Raw genomic sequence first — 22,542 nt, 5'->3', positions numbered from 1 at the left:
AAGCAAATTAAATTGGCTCATGTACAGTATGGGTTTTTGTCAGATTGAGTCAGAGACTTCCAACAGTGAGAAGGACCTGAAGGAAGCCATGGACCGCCTTGGCACCATGGGACGAGAGATTGATGCCTTGAAGACCAAACGTGCCAACAACAGCATGGCGGCTGCCCGAGCAGAAGAGACTGCCACAATGGCACGAACTAAGGCAGACGAGGCCAAGCAGGTGTGTGTGTGTGTGTGTGTGTGTGTGTGTGTGTGTGTGTGTGTGTGTGTGTGTGTGTGTGTGTGTGTGTGTGTGTGTGTGTGTTTGTGTATGTGTGTGCGACCGTAGGTCACAGTTTACTGTCAGAACCGGAACAGCTTGTCCGTATGTACTGTATATGTGTAACGCCTGACACTGTGGTTCCCCTGACACATCACTGTGACATCACAGGTGACATCACAGTGATATCAGATACTCAGAGCAGGGATCTCCATATATGGGCATAAACAGGTGACATCACGTGGCTGGTTCAGACAGGGATCTCCATGTATGGGCGTAAAAGGGATTGTATGTTGTGATGTCATGGGAACCACTCTATGCCCATATATGGAGATCCCTGATGTCATCAATATTAAGGACTTCATATCCATATATGGGGAACTGGTCCGATATACATCACTGGCCAGACGCGAGGTCGCTTGTCGCCCTGAGGCGTCTTACTACTATTTATATACTATAGTGTGTGCCTGTGACAAAATATCTTTGGATCTCTGAGTAATGGTCTATTTTGATTATTTTACCTTGTGTCTCATCCTGGATTATGCTGTTTTCTGTGGTGACATTTAGATTCTGGACGGCCAGCTGACTGATAAATACCATGAGGTGCAGCAGCGTGTTGACACCAAGGCCAAGGCAGTCCAGGATGCTAAGAAGAGGGCAGAGAGCCTCCGAGATGAAGCCAAAGAACTACTGAGAGATGCTCAAAACAAGCTGCAAAGACTAGCAGGTGTGTGAGTGTGTGTGTGTGTGTGTGTGTGTGTGTGTGTGTGTGTGTGTGTGTGTGTGTGTGTGTGTGTGTGTGTGTGTGAGAGAGACCTGCAACTGCTGGCATCACATTTCATACACTTATATTGTGTTTAAACCTTTATAAAAAAACACTTTTATGCTGATTCAAACAAGCAAAGTTAAAGTTAAGAAGAGAGTGGCTATGGATCTACTGGTGTGATTCTGAAGGAATTGCTTTGAGTATTAACTACATGAACCCTAGTATCCCTATTGTGGACTTAAGCAAACATTTGGCAAAAAAAAAAAAAAAAGAAAAAAAAAATATATATATATATGTTACAGCATGTTTGGGTAACTCAGGACGTTCATTGTAAGAGCGCTTGTTTCGTTCACCACACACTAATCACCACCAGATGGCGACGACAGCCCATAGACAGCCATTCACTAGTGCAGGCGCTGACGTCACTCGTTTGCGACTCCCTTTCTTTATTTACTAGCCTAGCTGGGCGGTGTTTAGCCATTAGCTTAGCCATTAGCTTACTATGAGCGTTTATCTTGGGCTTGCCCAGGCCTTACGGCCTGGGCATAAATATAACGATTGCATTCACCACGGCTTCGTAACTCGCGCGGCGCTCCGCCGGCCGCGCGGCCCTGGCCCGCTCTTCGCGGCCACTCGCGCCTGCGGCGCTCGGGGGCGAAGAGCAGGACCAAGGTCCGCTGGCCTTCGCGCCGCTTGCAATGTCGTGGACAATCGATGGGCTCCGCCTGGAGGACGTTGTTGTGGGCGACCGCTTGTTCCGCCCCGTGCGGCACCGCGAGTGCTCCGTTTCTCGGCCGTCCTGTTTCTCTAACATCCGGTGACATATATATATATTTGTTTTCACTATTGTAAATTTTTTATAGGCCTAGCAGGTGTGTAGCCTTTGCTACTCGCTACTCTGCCATCCACTTGACTTAGATCGATTTTTTATACACTTTTATACTTATACTTTTAGTGCTCAGCTTCACTACGAAGGGTTTAAGGGCGCCCCAGATCGCCTTTAAAAAAGCCTTAGTAAGACAGGCGTGATTGACAGGAGCCTTTGCAGGTTCTTCTACGATCCTCCTGGAGACCTTATGATGGGTTTCCTGAAGTCATTCGTAAGCAGCCCATTTGGTTCCATTTCTACACTCTCAACCGGTTAACCAAAAGCCGTCGTAGCCTGCGGAGGCTCTTGATTGACAGGTGCCTGCGCAGGCTGCAAAGGCGTTTTTGAAGCGGTTTGCTGCTACTATGTGTCGCTACGACCATGCGTGAGCTTACGAAGGCTCAAAATCGCTTTGGGAAACCCGGCGGCCATTGTTGTCTAACCATTCCTGGCGTTGCTGTGTCCCATAGAGCTGGAGAAGGATTACGAGGAGAACCAGCGGCGGCTCGAGGGGAAAGCTCGGCAGCTGGATGGCCTGGAGGACAAGATGAGAGGCATCCTCAACGGTATCAACGAGCAGATCAAAATCTACAACACCTGCCAGTAACCTGATCTAGAGAGTTCCTCCTACACTGTTCATCCATTCATTTAACAGGAACAGATCAGCTGTCAGACTTGGATTCACACAACATGAATCTTTAAACCAAGACAAAACCAAAAGGAAACCTAAATGTTGGACAGCTTGTTATATAAGATGTACTTGCTGTTGGGCATATGTAAATTGTCTGCCAAGTTATTTGTGCAGCACTCTTGAGAGCTTTAAATGTTTGAAAGATTTTGCAGACAAAGACATGCGTGCCCTTCACAGTGTCATCCGAGTTTCAAGGTTCATCTGATGTCATGTACAGTATGTGTTTATTTTTTTTAAACTCAACTCAAAACACACGAGTCAAATTAAACACATGTTTTAGTGTTTGACTGCTGTACAGCTGCTTACAGGTTCTGAGGAGATCCAGTCTATGTATCGATAAACATAAGTCAGGCAGCATACAAGGACATCAAAGTAACTCTCATGTGACAGATACTGTAACAAGCCTGCTGATTGTGGTGCTGTGCATCAGATGATTGTTGTCCAGTTTATCATAGTGTTTGTTTATGTCTGCTCACAAATAACAGGGTGACAGACATTTGAGATGTGAAGATAATAAATTATGACCCTGCCCACCAAACAACCCCTACGTGACGATGGAGATGAAAGTCATAAATGCATCACAAGCAGTGGTGGGCAAGAGTTACTTCAACAGAGGAATATTGTATTATTTCAGGTAGGCCTACTGGCTCCAATGCAAAATTCATATCCCAGTGCAACAATTGAAAAGTATTGATCTTGATAAAGTATCCCTGTATTTCTCTCTCACACACTTTGATTAATACTAAATGCTAAATTGATTGTGTTAGAATGAACAATAAGATCTGTGCTAGTGTGAACTGATGCTTTGCCATGCAGAGGAATGCCACTAACGGCACTTCCACCAGTGAAGTTGCACACTGTAAGCTACAGTGTTTCCTTGTGCCTTATAGCATGTCAATTTCTTGTACATTTTGTCTGTGTACTTTTTGTAAGATACTTGTGTGACAATGAATCGTGAATAAAACATGTCAAGGATTTTTGTTTGACCAGCCTGTAGCTGGCAACCTCACAATTTTGATAAATTGCCAAAGCAAAAAAAACGGTTTAATGTGTACAGTTCTGTGAATAAAGGTTACCCTTACTCTATAAATAGATGTTTCTTTGACCTTATTGATTCGTTCAGTCGTTCAGTGTTTCTAGATCACTATGCGATCTAGAAACACTTAATATTGTATCTTCACAACTTTGTAGGCTACACCCTAACCGCCACCTCACGACATCCTAGCAAACAAATAGCAAAGCAACCACCTGAAACTATTAGCAACCGGCTTACACCCTGATAATACCATAGCATGATGTGTATTGTGTCGGCCTCTACTGTACAGTTAACTTACACCCAACTGGATAGTGACAATAAATTAAATGATTCATTCATGCAGATTGTAAGTTAAACTAGAAATACTGTTCCTTCGAAACAGTGTGGGCTCGGTTCCAACCCAACAAATAGGATACTTTAAGGTACTGTAAGGTACAGTACCTTACAGTATTGTACTGTACCTTACTATACTGTACTGCACCTTACTGTACTGTACTGTACTGTACTGTACTGTAACTTACTGTACTTTACTGTACTCTACTGTACTGTACTTTACTGTATTCTACTGTAACTTACTGTACTTTACTGTACTCTACTGTACCTTACTGTACTGTACTCTACTGTACCTTACTGTACTGTACTGTACCTTACTGTACTATACTATACTGTACTCTACTGTACCGTACTGTACCTTACTGTACTGTACTCTACTGTACCTTACTATACTGTACTTTACTGTACTCTACTGTACTTTACTGTACTCCACTGTACCTTACTGTACTTTATTCTACTTTACTGTACTTTATTGTACTTTACTGTACTCTACTGTACCTTACTGTACTGTATTGTACTTTACTGTACCTTACTGTACTGTACTCTACTGTACCTTTCTGTACTGTACCTTTCTGTACCTTACTGTACTTTACTGTACTCTACTGAACCTTACTGTACTTTTACTGTACTCTACTGAACCTTACTGTACTGTACATATTATATGTGTTCTAGATCTACATTTTTGATTCTGTGTTTGGGAACCAGCAACTGTCAAATGGACTCCAACTGTAGTGGAGTATATTGAGTGCATATACTGTAGGCTAACAATCCCAGATCACATATGTCCTCCACTATGTCTATAACCAAGGCGTTCTTCTATGTGGCCACTCCAGACTGAGGAGTGGAGCATGGCTTTTATTGTGTTTGTGGATCTGACTTGGAAATGCATTGGTTTTGATATCTCCCTGACAACCAACAACAACCACTAATATGGCTGACTGTCCCTGCGGGCTCTAGGATATATGGCTATGGGATTTACATCCCATCGCCCGGACTTGATTCTTGATCACAGCTGTGTAATCAGTAGAGTGGAGAGGGACATTTATTTATAGTTTTAACTATAACTATAGTTTTATACATCACACAGCTTAGACATTTGGATCAAATCAGAGAGCAGACCTGTGTGAACGCAATGATATAGATAGCATATCTGAAGTGTGAACACTGCAGCCACAGCGCCTTAACATAAACATGGGTCTATTATCCTTCTCTCCACTCTGGGGACCCATTGGAAATGCATTGGGTGCTTAAAGTTAAACATTTTTATTTTTTTATAATTAAACTACAAAACATTTCAAAAAGAAAAATACACGCACACTTGTCCTCAGTAAGCTGAACACATAAAAATTTGAATGGTGTTGAAAGGTGTAAGCGTTTAGGAGATGAAGCGCGCCAAAGTTTTAGGATACTGACTAGTATAGAAATAAATAATGAAGATAACATACGTGTGCTCGCCTTTAGGCGAGCCCACAACTACATGGTGATATTTGACTGTTGCTTTCTTTAGACTAGAGTAAAAATGTTGCGACATAGAACACATTCTTCTGTTTTAAACAATTATTAAATAATCACATTCATCAAGGCTTTGTACATACTCATTACATCAAGTAATTTGTTTTATGTATACTTTAGTTTGACTTCAGCGGCCAATAGCATTTACACACAGTTATAGCATTTACACACAGTTACTGGGGGCTTTACCTAGCTCTGGTCCATAGCGTTAGGGAGAACTCCACTAACACTATGGACCAGAGCTAGGCTTTACCCAGGCTTTCTTTCTTGAATGAAATGCCTGATTTACATTGTTAGACGAGCCTTCCAATCCTTTGACCTCATAAAGGAATCACTGAAAGTAAGGTTCAAGGCCCTAACTTGAAATTAAAATAAATAAATAAATAAATACAATTAATCGAGTCATCTTTTCACTTTGAAATGTTTACATGTATCATTGTATTTATGTATATAGGCCTATACTATTTCCACAGCTGTTTCTCACAAAGCATAATGGTAGGCTATTTCTACTACTGCAGTGATAATCTGGGTTCCCAGAAGCTTCTCATTTTCGCCACTAGGGGGCGCGGGGGGGCTGCAGCAGTGCCGGTATCTCCACCAAACTCTGTCCACTAGATGGTGCTACGGCTCAACATGCGCACCTCTTAAATATTGATCAAATGCATATTGGGAATAGTATCTAAGAAGAAATGTAGGTAGACCAAGGACCTATTCAGTAACATCTATAAAAATCAAAAACATAAAAATGCGATCTAAATTACGAAAGTTAATGAAGTCATTCTTTTATCTCACAAAAGACTTTCCATTAAAAACAGCTCTTCCCCTTGCCCCAACAGCCCAGATCATGTCATTGAAACCTTCCAGAGAAACCTTCCAGATTCTTCGTTAATTCAAAAATATATTATACAGTAAGTGTTTGTGTGTGTGTGTGTGTGTGTGTGTGTGTGTGTGTGTGTGCGTGTGTGTGTGTGTGTGTGTGTGTGTGTGTGTGTGTGTGTGTGTGTGTGTGTGTTGCGCGAGAGAGAGAGAGAGAGAGAGAGAGAGAGAGAGAGAGAGAGAGAGAGAGAGATCCTCCCCCTATCTCCTTCCACTCTGCGGTCACATGGTCACAGCAGTAAGGAAGTGCCTCCTCGCTTCGTTTGACCAGTTTATTTTTGTTCCTAAACAAAGTGTTGTTCGTCGTCGTCGTCATTGATTCGTCGTGTGTCTCTCCGTCGCCTAAAATACTGCTCTATTCCTCGACATACATTGTTGCCTCCACATGGAGTCCAATAAAGTAAAGGCGTAGGGAAATGGGTCCTGGGTAGAGCAGAACATTCCAGAAACACCGTGGTGGTGGTGGTGGAGCACGGTGCGGGGCGCTGCGGCCCTCAGTCCGCCGTCAAGGAGCGTTGCAGCCCGGCTAGGACAACACACGGGATCCGAGCCCTTGCCGTTTAATACACAAAGCCTGTGAGTTTAATAATCGTTGTGACCGCGCTACTCCATGTGCATGTCGTTGTGATCACCTTTGTTGTCTATTATAGAGGTGGCCTGGGTTGTGATTATTTTCTGCCTATATAATCAGCGGTGTACTGTAAAGTAACGAAGTACATTTACTCAAGTAGTGTACTCAAACGTACACTTTTGAGGTATTTGTACTTCCAATACTTTTACTTCTACTCCACTACATCTCAGATCCATATATTGTACTTTTACTCCACTACATGTATTTGAAAACTTTTGTAGTTACTTTGTAGATTTAGATTATTACAAAACATACAATAACCACTTATGTCCTATATATATTATGGCCTTTTGAAAATAGCAGATCTACAAGCTCATAATGTGTTGATGCGAAGCATTGTGAGCTTGTAGATCTGCCATTTTCAATAGATCTTTATCCATTTGAAAACATGAAATAGGACATTCTGAGTACTTTACACGTTGGTACTTTATGTACATTTTAATACCAATACTTTTGTAACTTTACTCAAGTACATTTAGAATCCGGACATTTACTTAACAGCAGAGCATTTCTATATACAGTGTTGGTACTTTTACTCAAGTAACTAAGAAATGTGAGTACTTTTCCCACCACTGTAATCCAGTCTGGTGTCATTTGGTTGTGGGCTAAAGTCATTTAGCCAGATCATTGCCTCATCTTACGCCGGTGTCGCCGTGTTGAAAATAGCCCGATCTACAAGACCACGTTACGTGGCCTCCCAACACGCCTTGAGCTTGTTGATCTGCTGTATACGGTGCGCGACTAGTAAGCATTTTTACAGTATCTGCTTGTTAGCCGCTAGCTACTAGCATTAGCTTAGGTACAGATCACGCCGCCTGCATGGGAGTGGGATACACACAGCTATAGCTATGTGTGTATGCGTGATTTACAACGTTATGTACACTACATTTACACGCACGTAACCTTACACCAGCGTATTCCCGGCAAAGCAAGCTCGTCTCCTTTGTATTTATTACTAACTCCACCCTTCCTCTGGCCTATGGCTGTAATGTAAGCGTAATGGTGTGGTGTGTAAACTAAGACCACTAATTATATTTTAGCGCGCGCGTGTGTGTGTGTGTGTGTGTGCGGGCGCGTGTGTAATGAACAAAAAGGAAACCATCGTGAAAAGAACCACAAATGGGAACTAAAACAAAAGGAGCATCTCGCATATCAACAGACTTGAGTCGGTTTTTACTGTTCTGTCAAGTCAAGCTATCGATCACCATTTGCACTGCTTGTTGGAGACTGTTGCCTGTTGCTTGCTAACCAGTTAAATCCCTGTGTTCTTTAAATCTCAGAGAGTACCCTTTCTGTGACCCAATGGAATCTTATTCTTTTGGGTCCATTTTGGTTACATTTGTACATTCACGTTACAAATGGATAGAAAACTGAGGGTTTTTACTCTGTAGAAATGGATAGAAAACTGAGGGTTTTTACTCTGTAGCAATTGTTGCTACAGTGTTGTTTACTGTGTTGCTATGCTAAGAAAATGGGACAAGGATCAACACCCTTCCAGCTGGCTAAACGTTATGGCTATTCCCTACCTAGGATAAAGTAGAGTAGTGGACAGGTGTTGTTTAGCCATGAGTTTCCTTCAGTAAACACTTTCCATGTTTAATCCTGAGACCCTGTAGTTATTTGTAACCTTCTACTGGTCACAATATGTGTGTGTGACTGTGTGTGTTTGTTTGTATGAGAGACTGTTTGGAATGTAAAACATTTAGACCACCAACATTGCATAACCATTACTTTACTACTATCATGCAGCAATCAAACACTAATAATAATGCATATTCCTTAGACTCATTAACTCTAATTCCCTTGTTCACTGCTTTTTGCCCGCTGTCTTAGACCCCCCCCCCCATCCCTCCAGTCACCCTGATTCTGTTCTGGGAGAGTTCATACCTGTACCATCGCCAAGATAGCCGGGCCAGGAAGGAAGAGGCACACCTCAGATCCAGACCCCAGCAGCGGCAGTGACTCCAGTAGTGACGGGCGGCCCGTTAGCGCCAAGTGCCTGAAGATGGCCAGCAGCAGTGGCAGCAGCGAGACGGCGGGCCGACGCGGCGGGGCTCAGCAGCGAGGAGGAGGCAGTAGCGGTGTGGACAGCAGCGCCGACCTCTCCTCCTCCTCCACCACCAGCAAGAAGAAACAGAAAGACCGGGCCAACCAGGAGAGCAGAGAGGCCAAGAGAGCTGCGGCAGGAGTTATCGCTGAGGCCAAGAAAGGTTAGTTCTGCTGGTGGCAAAGCAGGGCCTGAAAATACTGTCCCTTGGATTAAATGGCATTTAATCATGTATTCGTATCCGTTACGATTTGAGTTGGGGGTATTAAAAGTATAAACATGTTCAAAACATTCATAGGCAATACGATATTGCCCAAATCATAAGCACAGCTAAAAGAAAACATTCACATAATATGCCAGACTTTGGGCTAAACTTTAAAGGCACAACAAAAATAAACCCAAACCAAAGTGATCAATGCAACCTAATCGTCTCACCGTTGAGCCAATCAGTGAAATGTACGTTTTTCTTTTACTAGTGGTTGAAAACGATTTATTTTATTACTATTTGAATAAAACTTCTGTTCATGGGACTTGTTAAATGGGATGAAATGTGTTGTCCCCTTTGCCCAACCTCTCAAGGGACACCCATCTCTATTCTTTGAAAACAAAAGGCACCATCCTTTTGCCTTTTGCACAAGTTCTCATGTCACGTGTCACGTCTAGTATGTATTGCTGTAATATGCCTCATTTTCTTATCGTTGTGCACACAGCTCGTCAGGCTGATTGTGGATATAATAGTGAATACGTTGTTTGTGGACACCTCACTCTCACCATTCCAGTGTAAATAAAAGGCTGTTGGGTGAATGCTTGCTTGATGGAGCGAGGTGGAGAGCTGAAGGGCAGGGGTGGATACATCTTTCTGCATTCACACTCCGCTGTACAAGCCACAGACAATAAGCCGGCATAGGACAAGTCCTATACAAATGGAAATATGTGTAGGCCTAATCTGATAATTACGGTGGGATGAATGGTGCTGGAGGCGAATACTAGGTTGAAGGATGAAAATATAGGGATTCTGTCAGCTCTATGCCTGATTTGTACATGGATGCGTGCCATGTCCCACACTGAAAATAGCAGATCTCCAAGCTCATAACGCATCAAATTCCAACGCGTTGAGAGCTTGGGTCACAAAATGTAAAGTTGTCTTTAAAGGTGGTTATGTGTTATTACAACCAAAACCAAGCAATTAATGGAAGGTTCTCATGATCCCATTCAAGTGCAGAAACCACCCGGCGTAGCTCATAGGAAATCCTTGCCTAGAAATCATTATTAGAATACTTAAAGGATCATATCAGTCAGCAAATCCCATCTAAAGCATTGTTGTTTTGTGCAGTTTAGAATGTCTTTATTTTGCTTTTGCTTAAAGCCAGAGTGAGCTTTGACTTTGCCGCTTATTTGATTTAGCCTCCATGCTGAAGTCTGTCGCTGTAACAGAGCTGCTTGCTGTGCTTGATGTACTGTATCCATCTCCTGTCAATGCAGGAAATATCAGATTCTCTATTAGCCCTGGACTAAAGAGAGATGCACACACATTCATATATCCTACAATTCTGAACTAGAAACACTTGTATTGCATCAAAATGCTATATTAAACTGCAAATGTAGACTCAAAATGTAACATTTGGGTAGTAAACGACACTAGCAGAATATATGATAGTTGCAATGTGTGGGTGAATGGTGAGTTGCTGAAGCTTATAAAAGTTCAAACACTGTTTGAAAAATGCAATCATCCTGAATGGACTAGGGCTACCGGTTTATTTGCAACAGTTTAACTAAAGGGTTAACCGGCTTTGTTTGTTTTGATCAGTTAGTGCAGCATGCCATTATTGGTCCCTTTTTTGAGGTGTGTCTCTGTGCTTCAACATGTCATTTCAATCTCTTGTGTGTATGGTTTTGTGTCGGGTGGCAGCGTGTGTGTTTGTGCTACACATGCTGTCTTGGTGCTCTGCGTCATGCTGAAGTACTGTAATCCTAGCTGACAGAGACTCAGCCCCATGATCTGGGAAACTGGATTTTGTCAAGGTCATGAGAATGCTCTAGCTCCCTGTTCTCTCTCTCTAGCTCTATCTGCTCCCTCGTCCTCTCTGTCCCACCACCAGCATCAGTCCAATCAGTGCACAGGGCTGTCGGGTCATTTCTTAAGAAGAGCAGCGGGGTTCGTTGCTTTTCAAAGCTCTGATTCTTGTGTGAATGTGAAAATAAGGATCTTGCTCCTCTGTCCTCCTTTTTAGAGTCTTGTCATGGCCTGATCCTTGTGTTAACGTTATCTGGTCTATTGACTCTGATAAAAGATAAAGGATCGACTCTTAACGATAATTTAGGTCAGTGCTTAGCATAATTAGCCTTTTCTCTGTACCATGTTGGCATCCAGTTAACTGATTATTGCCCCTTTTTGTAGTTTTGACTTGAGAATAATACCTTAATAAGTAATATAATTAATACATTCGTGAACAAAGGTGTTGACAATTTGACATGTATTCTAGTGTGACTGGAATGTATGTGCTTGTAATTGTTTGTGTACTGTAATGGCCAAGTGAATAAATAATTTGCCTTCTCACTTATTCCATATATTTGAATGCAAATGCAAGTTTGTAAACATGCATTTGAAGAAAAATAAAATAAAGGAAGCATTCAACCCTCTTTTCTACAGTGAAGTTTCTGGTTAATTCCTCATCTGATGAATCCTGCCATCAGCTGAACGGAAGAATAAACTGCTGTGTACAGTACAGGGCATCTACCTACTGAATAAAATGTACATAATTTCTTTATTATAGTCTGTCGTTTTTCTATATTATTATTATTATTTTTAATTTGATTTTATTAAATGTCATTGTCACTGGAGGAGCAATATTGAACTCCTTGGAGTCTGATATACTAAGTAATCTGGATTCTACTGACCTTATTAAATCTTACACTCAGTTTAAGTTGTTTTAATTTAGTCTCAGATTAAACGAAGTCTCTTCATATTAGCATAGCAATGTTAGGATGGATGTATTGGCATTCATGTGTAATGAAGGCTGAGGCATATAAGGGAAGAGCTCTCAGCTCATTGCCTCCCTCCTCCTGGGTCCTACCGCCCTGAGTTCCTTGGCTTCGTCTTAAAGTTTAGTTTGACTGTATTCCTTGATAGCCAGCCAGATACTGCTGTTATTACACTGTACAAGCCTCAATAGTAGCAGAGTAGAGAGACACCATCTTGCTACAAGATGCACATAGAACGATTGATTAGCATTGAGAGGGAAACAGTTTTTTTCCTTCTTTTCTTTATTTTTGTAATTACATACAAAATATACCAATTTACAATACCCTAGTTGCTTAGTTTAAAATACAGTATATGCATACATAGCTGATGTAACCTTTTTGTCATTAGAAAGAGAATAGAGGATGAAAACCCTTTTGTGGCATAATGAATATCCACATGATATTTTAACCACGGTATGCAGCCTGAAAGTACAATGACGCAGGCTGCACTGGGAATATAACTCCTCCAGCTGGATGGGATTGGGTGTTGCTTACGACCTTTAGCAGCACAGAGAGGGAGATGACGGAGCTTTGAAGAGCCGGAGGGAAAGTAAGGGCTCTCTTGTCATTGAGGACTAAATCAGGACACGGGCCTTTCTCAAGCGGCTCCATGCATGGCACATGGCAGCAAGGAACCTGCTGCTGCTACAATGATGTTTTCGGCGGACGCCACAACTTTGAGAACAATATGATGAAAGGTACCCTGCGATTTTCATGTGTCAGCGTTGTATTCGTGAGGGAGTTTCTGTTTCGAAATGGATTTATCTCCGTCTCATCTCGCGAGAATTTCAAAGTCTTTGGTTGGCTTAAGTGTGCCATTTCTGATTAACAAATGGCTGTTTTGTAGAAAGTGGAAGGTGTATGTGCACTATGTGGTTGTTGAAGCAACATGGTTGTCTGCCTTTGGGCTTGTGTGGCACAGTCTATTTTAGAAGGCCCTACTATGATTTGCTGAGTTCACTATATATTGTGTGTGTGTGTGTGTGCGCGCGCGCACCCGAGTGCATCGGCCTGACCCACTTGTGCATGTCAGTGCATTGGTAGCATTGGTATGACCACTGTTGCTTCATGAGCAGGTGCAGTTGATTTTGTTTGTGTGATTGGAATCGTGAGTGTGTTTCTGCTCTAAATGCATGTCACACCGTCATCAAGTACTTTATCTTTGTATGTGTGTTCATGTGTTTTTTCTGTTGTCTGCTCTTGCCATATCTGTAGCATTAGGATTATGTCAAATCTTTTAAATGATGTGAAAAAATCACACCTGTGTGTGTGTGTGTGTGTGTGTGTGTGTGTGTGTGTGTGTGTGTGTGTGTGTGTGTGTGTGTGTGTGTGTGTGTGTGTGTGTGTGTGTGTGTGTGTGTGTGTGTGTGTGTGTGTGTGTGTGTGTGTGTGTGTGTGTGTGTACCGATTTTTGTGACATTTGTAGAAAATATGTAGGAAAAGGAGCAAAAAGTGTGTTTTGGAGAAGATTCAAGATGGCGGAAAATCTATCCTGGGCGTGGCCTATATGGGGAGATGCGTCTTGACCCAAGGAATCCAGGGAAAAAAGAATTGTAATTTTCCGATCTACGGTTCAAGAGTTACGGGGCAAAACGTAAAGTGGGCCGTTATAGCGCCACCATGAGGCCGAGTGATGTAATTATTTTTCGATTCATTCTTAAAATCATTATGAATCTCCTCTCCGAGGTTTGAAACTGTAGCTCCTATGGTTTACGAGAGAAAAATACTTGAAAGTGATTTCTTGCATTGTCCCATTATAAGTCAATGGGGACAATTAAGCGTTGTTTTTTGCCGATTACGTCGGCATGGTAAGGCGGATCGGAACGAAAGGTAATAGAACACCATTCCCGGCCGAGCCGCACATTTTGATGTATATATTGCGCGAGTGGCGTAAATGGTGCGGCACTAGTTACGCGCCGAAGTCAGGCTACATACACACAGACACACAGACAGACACACACACACACAGACCCACACAGCCACGTATAGGGAGCTGCACACAGCTCCAAAATACATTCATTCCCCCTTATTTAGTGGTATCATTTCAATAAAGTAATATAAAACAGATACTTTGCTGAATTATGTAATTATGGGCGTTTAGGGATAATGTAAAATCGATCAAATATGAAAGTTTGTTCCATAAATATTGTAAACATATAACATTTAGTCATATCATCCAGCTATTGGTCTGCGTTGTGTAATGCATACCGCAAGTGTCGAGTTCATAACCGCGATTATAAACAATATATATTTAAATGTATTTAAATTAAAAATGTAAAAACGTACTTATTACCACGATAACAAAAAATTATACCACCCCAGCCCTAGATATGAGAGTTAAATACTCACAAAAGGCGATTCCTAATTTATTTCTAGTTTCTATTTCTAGTAGCCTATTGCCGTCAGTGATGAAAAAAGTACCGTAATTGCCGGACTATAAGCCGCGACTTTCTTCCCATGCTTTGAACGGCCACCAGGGGCGCTCTAGCAGGAAACGCAAGAGACACCTGCCTGTTTTCGTTCTAAAATTAGCTGGTGCGGCTTATAGGCCAGCAATTACGATACTTGAATTTCTTACTGGTAAAAGTCTGGTTTATATATTATGTTTTATTATAGGCTAATTTATATCTGCAAAAAGACGAATGTTTTAAAAATAAATAGTTGGGTATTAAATACAATAGGATCCATCTAGTGTAGTGTAGTGGAGTAGCCACAAATGGTGGCAAATACAAGTACAGTACTCAAGTAAATGTACTTGATTACTTTACACCGCTGCTGCTGCTGCTGACAGCCTGTTTGCTGCGGGGGAACCCGTGGTGTCTCCGCTGTGATGTGATTGTGAAGGGTTGTGTGATTCCAGCCCCAAAGACCTCGCACAACAAATAACTTTATTCAATTTGGCGAATTTTATATGCATACCGGTATTCGGGTCGCACTTTGTAGTGTATGGGGAAAAGCGTAAGGCAAATACTTCGCATTTTGGGTCGCTTTTTCACGACTTCTCTAATTCACCGGTGTGTAAAGACCTTTAGTGATACAAAATTGTTTTTCCGAAAATAAATTACGGTATTTTCATCAAGTGACAGCGTTGTACAACAAAGTTGTATTGTGAACCGTGGAGTTTGAATGACGACTGATGACAGCCGACCGTGTATCGTGTGATGTCAATTTGTGCTTCATATAATCAATGCCTTGTTGAAGTACATGCGTGATCCATCCATCCATCCATCTTCAACCGCTTATCCGGAATCGGGTCGCGGGGGTAACAGTTCCAACTGAGACCTCCAGATTTCCTTATCCCGAGCATACTCAGGGAGTATACCGAGGCGTTCCCAAGCCAGTTTGGAGATATAATCCCTCCATCTGGTCTTTGGTCTGCCACGGGGTCTCCTCCCAGTGGGACGTGCATCGAGGACCTTCTTAGGAAGGCGCTCGGGAGGCATCCGTACTAGATGCCCGAACCACCTAAGCTGACTCCTTTCCAAGTGTAGGAGCAGCGGATACGTTGCACATTGTATGATTGCTTATGAGTAATTGTTCCTTTTTTTTTTTTGCAGATGTGTTTGTGGACTGGAAGCAGAATGCCAACGAGGTGATAGTAAGACTGCGCTGCGGAGATGGGGTGCAGAGGACAGAGGATGTCAGCACTACCTTCACCGATACACACTGCCACGCACATTTTCCAGGTACGGAATAGTAACAAGACTAACATTTAAAACGAAACATCGGTATTGGGTGTAATATAGGATTGACAGAAAACAAGAAATATAAATCATTTATTGGCAGAAACTTAAGACGTAAGAACCTATAACAATAAAACCAAATTCATCAATCTAAGATAATGATCATGTTTATCTGTTTTGAGTGTGAAGTAGAGTTTGAGTCTATTACTTAACCCATTTAGAACGGGTACACATTATTGTGTATCATTATTTTATGATTTAACTATTGAAAAATAGCAGATACAGAGACGTCATTACGTGCGCGTTCCGCGTCAGAGACGCGTTCACGTCGCCCAGAGACGCATTCACGCCATGGTCCCGGGGTCCCAGGGACGCGCCCTCATTGGAGTACATGTTAAAATAATTTACAGCGTCGCGGTCAGGGTCCCCGCGGAATGAACGTTTTTTCGTTTCATTAATATCCTCGCCAGAAAGTGCCTGCCGTCTGTCTCTTTCTGCATGCAGCGGAGCCCCCGCACTCTGCAGCAGAGCAGAGGCACTGAACTTCAACGCAGTGAACGGACTGGCCACTGCTCGCTCGCTCCCGCGTACATGAACGTGCTCTGTCACTGTGATGTGATTGCGACCGTAGGTCGCATTTACTATCAAACCCTGCACAAAGTGTAAGTCAGTCCGTCCGTCAGTCAGTCTGTCTGTCACACGTCACACTCTTGCCCTGCTCATATCTCCGCAACCGTTGCCCCGATCCATGCCAAATTTTGCACACACCTTCCTTACCTGCCAAACTACAACCTCCAAGGACCCCCGGAGCTCCAGGGACCCCCAGGTCCCTGGGGGACCCCCAGATGTAAAAAATGACCAAATGTGCTAAACTGACCAAATGACCACCCCCACGGGGCTGCTCACGGGGAATTCCCGGGGACCACCCACTCCTGGTGCTCCAGAACGGATGCAAAAGTGGTGGCGCCCCCAGTGGAGGACCCCCTACACTGCAGCTCACATAAAATGCCGTAACTCCGGCTAGGAGCGACCGGGACAGCCGGGGCCGGTACCTATTCGTCCGCCTTGCCGGCGCGGAGACCCCACCCCTCATTTCTCACATGGCCCTCTTCTAGCGCCACCATGAGGCCGATTCTTGCAAAACACATTTTTGGACACTGCTCCTACAATTTTTGCCCTAAAATCACGCAAATCGGTACACAGTATGTCTACACTCATCCCATCAACATGAATCTCTCCCATACAGTGATGGGCAGTAGCGAGCTACAAGTAGCGACGCTACATAGCTTAACTACATTTCTCAGTAGCGTCACGGTAGCGCAGCTCCTTTTGAACAAGCGTAGCTGTAGCGTAGCGGAGCTATTTTTAGACTCCAGTAGTGACGTAGCGTGCAACAAACGCTACACGTTACTATCCCGGCGAAATTTGACTGCTAAATAAAGTTTGTGAGGAAAATAATTCCCAACAGATCCCCAAACATGTTGTTCTGCACAGCGCTGCATGCTTTCACTTCATTTCAACGAACCTCCTCTGTGTTGAGAACGAGAAGCGACAGCGACTGAAGCGAGACACTTCAGCCCGCATCTAGAGGGATTTATGGCTCTTTGAAGTGAGACCGAGCCAAGGATCTGTCTCACTATGCGCTCTCTACTACGCACTCTCTAATGCGCGAACCGGATCCCATCGTTCACTTCAAAGAGCCGTTCAAAAGATTCAATTCGTTCGCGAACGTCCCACCTCTGCATGTCCGCACCATGTTCAAGGAATGTCTGAGAAGTGAGAACAACTGACATACAAGCTCACATCGCGTTGCAAATGCCAACATTGTGAGCTTGTAGATCTCTGGGGGCGGAGCATAAATCAGGCTTCAGCCAGAGATGGACAGTACTCGGAGTACTTGAGTAAGAGTACAGAGTACTCCTGGTCACACTCCAATCCACAGTAAACTCAGTCAAAATGTTACAAGAGTAAAAAAAGTACTTGCTTTTAAATAAACGTATGTATTCAAGAGTGCATACCGGTACATGCTTTTAAAAATAAGCTACTTGAATTACAAATAAAAGTAAAAGTACTCAAGTACATTTCCACCGCTGGCTGCAGCTTATCAACTGTTTCGACAGCACACAAGTCACTGCAGTGCACTCTTTTGTCCACGGCTAACTAATGACAGTGCACAAGTGGCAATTTAAGGACCTTTTTAATACCTAAACCAGGGGTCTTCAACAGGGGGTCTGCGACCCCTAGGGGGTCCGCGGAGGTACTGCAGGGGGTCCGTGAAATTATTGCTTAAAAAAAAAAAAGATTTCAAAAAATGTTTTTTTACATTTATGTTAAAAAAATAATCATGATTCTATCCATTTTGAATAGCTTGAATACATGATTACTATGCAATTGACAGATTGTTGATATTATTGACATTGGTTCTCAGTTAATAAGTAGTATGTTTAGAAATGGTAGTGGTACGGCCCACCCTGCTCGCTGTAACTTGTACATATTTAAAATAAAAAATATGTCGTAGCCCCGACCCCCCCACCCTACGAGGTGGTAGGGTAGGGGGTCCCTGCTCCATCTTCCCATCAGTTTGGGGGTCCCCGACCTGAAAACGTTGAAGACCCCTGACCTAGACAAATATAAATAAAAGACCAAAACTGCATCAAAAATTATCATCTATAAAAACATTGGTCAAATTGACTATAGTAAAAGAGGCACACATTGTGAAAATGGCAGATCTACAAGCTCCAAACGCCTTGTGTTCCAAGGCGTTGTGAGCTTGTAGATCTGCTATTTTCACAATATTTATCGGTGGAACAGAGTGAAACTAAATGTAATGCCTCAACTCCTAATTCCAATTGATTGTCAGGGTGGGGTCCCCAGTTCAAAAAGGATTTTTGGGGGGGTCACAGCCTGAAAAGGTACACATTTAATGTGTACGTAAAGTAAATTTAAAAAAGTAAATTAAAGGATGACACAAAAAGCCAGACATAAGGGCTTGTTTCCAGTTTTATAATAATCAACCGAACTGAGCATTTTTTGCCAGCCTATTTGTTTGGTGGAAAGTTGTACTTGATCATGAAGTTGATAAAAAAAAAAAAAAAAAAAGTAGCTTTGTAGTAGTTAGCTACTTTTGCCGTGTAGCTTGTAGCTTGCTTTGCTACATTTTCTGTGGGTAGCTTCGTTGTAGCTTAAGCTATATTTCATCAAGGGTAGCTTGTAGCTTAGCTTACTACATTTTCCAAGTAGCTTGCCCATCACTGCTCCCATATAGCGCCACCTCCAGGCCGATTTTTAAAAACACATTTTTGGACACTGCTCCTACAGATTTTGCCCTAAAATCACGAAAATCACTACACAGTATGTCTACACTCATGTCATCAACATGGATCAGGAAGATTTTGGCAAAACACATTTTTGCCCTATTTGTGGAGATAAGTGACCTACGGTCGCTTCTCTCCCGATTAGGGAGTGTTACTGGTGCTACGTTTAGCTACATGCTAAAGCTACTGCCGTTTCTGGCTGCTCGTCTGAGGCACAGAGTGAGGCTGGCAGAGGGTCATAAACTCATTAAGTCATAAAAAGACGTCTGATTTTCAAAGCGGAGAAACTAATTATCTGTGATTTACAACAGCCGTTCTCCCGAGCGTTCTACACGTTCTCATCGTACTTGAGTAAAAGTATATACTTAGGACTAAAAGTAAAAGTACTCATTATGCACAATTACCTGTATTCTGTTTCACATGTTACCAAATAATATCCTTTGAAAATAGCCACGGCTGAAGTGGTTATGTAGGCTATACTTTTCAAAGTAACTTAGTAAAGTTTTCAAATAATTGTTGTGGAATAAGTACAATATTTGCCTCAGATGTAGTGGAGTAGAAGTAAAAGTAATGACAATTGGAAATACTCCAGTAAAGTAAAAGTACCTTAAATTGTACAGTACTTGTACAGTACTTGAGAAAACTATCTTTTTATTACCCCAAGAAAATAAAAAATACCATTATTGCACCAAAGTAATCAACAAACTAAAACTATACTATCAAAAATGTCCAAACATTAGTCAAATTGTAAAATAATATAAGAAAGAGGCAAACATTTTATAAATAGCCGATCTAAAAGCTCACAATGCTAAAAAAAAAATGGGTACCCAAATTGGGGACCCATACATTTTTTCTGGGACCCATTTGAATGACCACCTGTGGGTCCTGGGACCCATTACATTGAAAACCTATCAACATCACTGAGATATACAAGCTCACAGTGCGGCACCGAGTGCCGCGCTGCGAGCTTGTAGATCTGCTATTTTTGGAAAATCGTGAAAATTCAAATTTTGACTCGATTCTATGTGTCTTTTGAATCCTTCTAAGATTTTTTGAAAAACATGTGTTTCTATGTCAGCAATCTGGTTAGCCATCGTCAAAGAAAAGGTTCTTTTCACTTAAATGGAGCTCATCTCAAAATATTTAGTTCCAGGGACCACCCAGAAGCAAAATTTGAGTTCCAAACGTTCGCTTTGAAAGTACATATATTCAAAGATTTGCACACATTTTCACGACATTTTTCCAAAAATAGATCTACAAGCTCGAGCTTGTATATCTGCTATTTTTCACTGGTTAAAGCATTCAATAATTCTAGGCCTAAATGGGTTAACAAATGTATTTTAGTGTCTTTTGATCACTTGTTCTCACCTCATCGTATGCAGTTCTTCCCTGGTTCTGACCGTCTGTGTGTGTGTAATGTTTCAGATGGGCGTCAGTGGGGCTGTCGCCTGCAGGAGGACATTGAGGCCTCCTGCAGCAGAGTGCAGTACAAAGAGAAGGGAGGCGTCCTGCTCCTCACCATGCACAAGAAGATTCCCTTCCACATCTGGCCGTGCCTCATGGTCAGTCTATTAAGCACTGTATCAGACAGGCAGACAGACACCGCCACAGTGAAATGTGTAGTGTTTACCTTCTGTTTATGCCTTTTTGTGCTTCGCAAAATACATAGCATGTATCCAACCTTCAATGTTAAATACTGTATTCTTTTCTTGGACAGCATTTTGAACCACAGCAGCAAAAAGTTTCAGCTTGGTTACAGGTGATACTTAGCTGAGTACTCTGTCTTTATACTGTGACTGATGACATAATTTATGCAAAGTGAGCGGCGTGCAGCAGTCGGGTAACTGCCATCTTAAGCTTCTGTCATAGTCCAAGTTGAAGAGCTATCACCTCACCGCGGTGTAGTTTTCAAGCTATCGCCTAAAAATGTATAACAAAGCCTAGGTGATAGCTAGAAAACTACACCACAGTGAGGTGATAGCTCTTCACCTTGGTCTACGATAGAGGCTTAAGCATGCCAACTGGGTGAGCACCTGGTGCTCATTAGTGTGTTTACATTTCTCCAAATCATATAGCGGGGTGCATTGGGTGCCATATACTATGCTAGACTTATTTGTCCCAGCAATACATCATTTGACATACATGTGTGTATATATTTAAATATATGTGTTGGCAGATGTTAGGCACATACCTTTTTATTTTTTCAAAGCATATTATTTGACGTTTGGTACGATTTTAAATTGATTTTGCATGAAAAATAAAGCGTTCCAATGACATATGCAAGCTTTGAACCCTGATAAGTCTCCCCCAGAGCTGACTTGAGAGGGCACACCTTCCGCAAAAATCGCAGACAGAAAAACATTAATGAATCTGACACATACCGTAGGAAATGCTGTTAAGTTCAAAGTATATGGGCAATTTGGCGTAATATGGGCATAAATTGCTTAGTAGTGAATCAGGCCCATTGACTATTGCTTACAAGTACACAGTGAGTCGTCAGTGGCAATATAAGTCAGCCAGCATAAAAAGTGCTGAAGTCAATCTGGAATGGTCCATTTTTACCTTCTCAGACCTTAAACCTTTTCCAATTCAAATAAACACACACATGCGCACGCACACAAACAAACTCTCTGTGGAAAGCTTCATGGTCAGAACTTAGTTTGTCCTTTTCTTTCCGTTATAGTCTAACAAGAAGGAGAAAGACCCGGTAACCACAGAGACCAAGAAAAACAAGGAGCAGTTTGCCGTGCCTGCTGTGAAGAACGAGCTGAAGTCTGTTCCCTCTCAGTTAGGGGAAAACCCCAAACTGACCCCCTCGCATTCCCAACCTCAACCTCCCTCTTCGCCCGCGCATGGTGAGTCGAGGCGCGGCGGCGGAAAGGCCGAACGGGGCGTCAAGCGCTCCCTGAAGAACAAGGCGACGGGCGACAAGGCGGCTGGCGACCCGGTTGGGGCGAAGAGCGTGGCCGTCAACCAGCCAATGGCGACAGACAGGCCTGCTACGGCGGCCAGAGAACAGCCACCCCTGGAACCCAGTGCCAAGCGCAACCCCACACAGCTCGCTAAGGACGCCACTACGTCGCTCTCTCCCAAGGCTGCGGTGGCCAATGGGAAAGCGGCACAGACACAAGAGCCGCCTGCCTGTCGGAGCTCGCCGACTCACGCCAAGGACGATGGAGCAGAGAGGCTCGGCAACAGCCAGGAGCTTGAACCCGTTGCTGCTGCCAGTCACACCCACATCAACATAACTCAGGTGAGATGGGTTTTGGAACACACTAGGCTCTATTTTGCATGTCTTAACAACGCCTGCCGCCATAGCCTGTCGCCCCGGAAGTCGCGTGCGTGTTCGTGCGTGTGTAATCTGACGAATACAGGAAGGAGATCATTTTGTTTACAAACGGTCACAAAACTAAAATCCTAACCGGGGCCGACCATCACGATTGATTGTAGCCGTGAAAAAGAGCGGCTCTCTGCCTTTTTGGCGTTATTTGCACCTTATTCAGAG

The 22,542-nt window shown here is 42.8% G+C and overlaps 2 protein-coding genes across 6 annotated transcripts in view; both read left to right on the top strand.

Moving 5' to 3' along the window:
- lamb2 (laminin, beta 2 (laminin S)) overlaps window positions 1–3,618 on the top strand; it is a 71,510-nt gene extending 67,892 nt beyond the window's left edge. Inside the window, exons 33-35 of the mRNA XM_080733515.1 lie at window positions 44–220; window positions 827–986; window positions 2,364–3,618. Coding sequence (XP_080589641.1) covers window positions 44–220; window positions 827–986; window positions 2,364–2,500 — 474 coding nt within the window. The 3' untranslated portion in view covers window positions 2,501–3,618. The remainder of the gene's footprint in view (window positions 1–43; window positions 221–826; window positions 987–2,363) is intronic.
- Window positions 3,619–6,619: 3,001 nt separating this feature from the next.
- usp19 (ubiquitin specific peptidase 19) overlaps window positions 6,620–22,542 on the top strand; it is a 40,704-nt gene continuing 24,781 nt past the window's right edge. For all 5 annotated transcript variants that reach the window (XM_080734177.1, XM_080734176.1, XM_080734174.1 and 2 more), the window contains exons 1-5: window positions 6,620–6,917; window positions 8,806–9,182; window positions 15,598–15,726; window positions 20,463–20,599; window positions 21,721–22,290. In XM_080734177.1, the coding sequence (XP_080590303.1) occupies window positions 8,978–9,182; window positions 15,598–15,726; window positions 20,463–20,599; window positions 21,721–22,290 (1,041 nt within the window). In that variant the 5' untranslated portion in view covers window positions 6,620–6,917; window positions 8,806–8,977. The remainder of the gene's footprint in view (window positions 6,918–8,805; window positions 9,183–15,597; window positions 15,727–20,462; window positions 20,600–21,720; window positions 22,291–22,542) is intronic.

Source organism: Nannobrachium achirus (assembly GCF_963921795.1).
Source record: "Nannobrachium achirus genome assembly, chromosome: 9".
NCBI classification, from domain to species: Eukaryota; Metazoa; Chordata; class Actinopteri; order Myctophiformes; family Myctophidae; genus Nannobrachium; species Nannobrachium achirus.
Note: the sequence above shows the minus strand (reverse complement) of the source record. Positions and strands in the feature narration are given on the sequence as shown.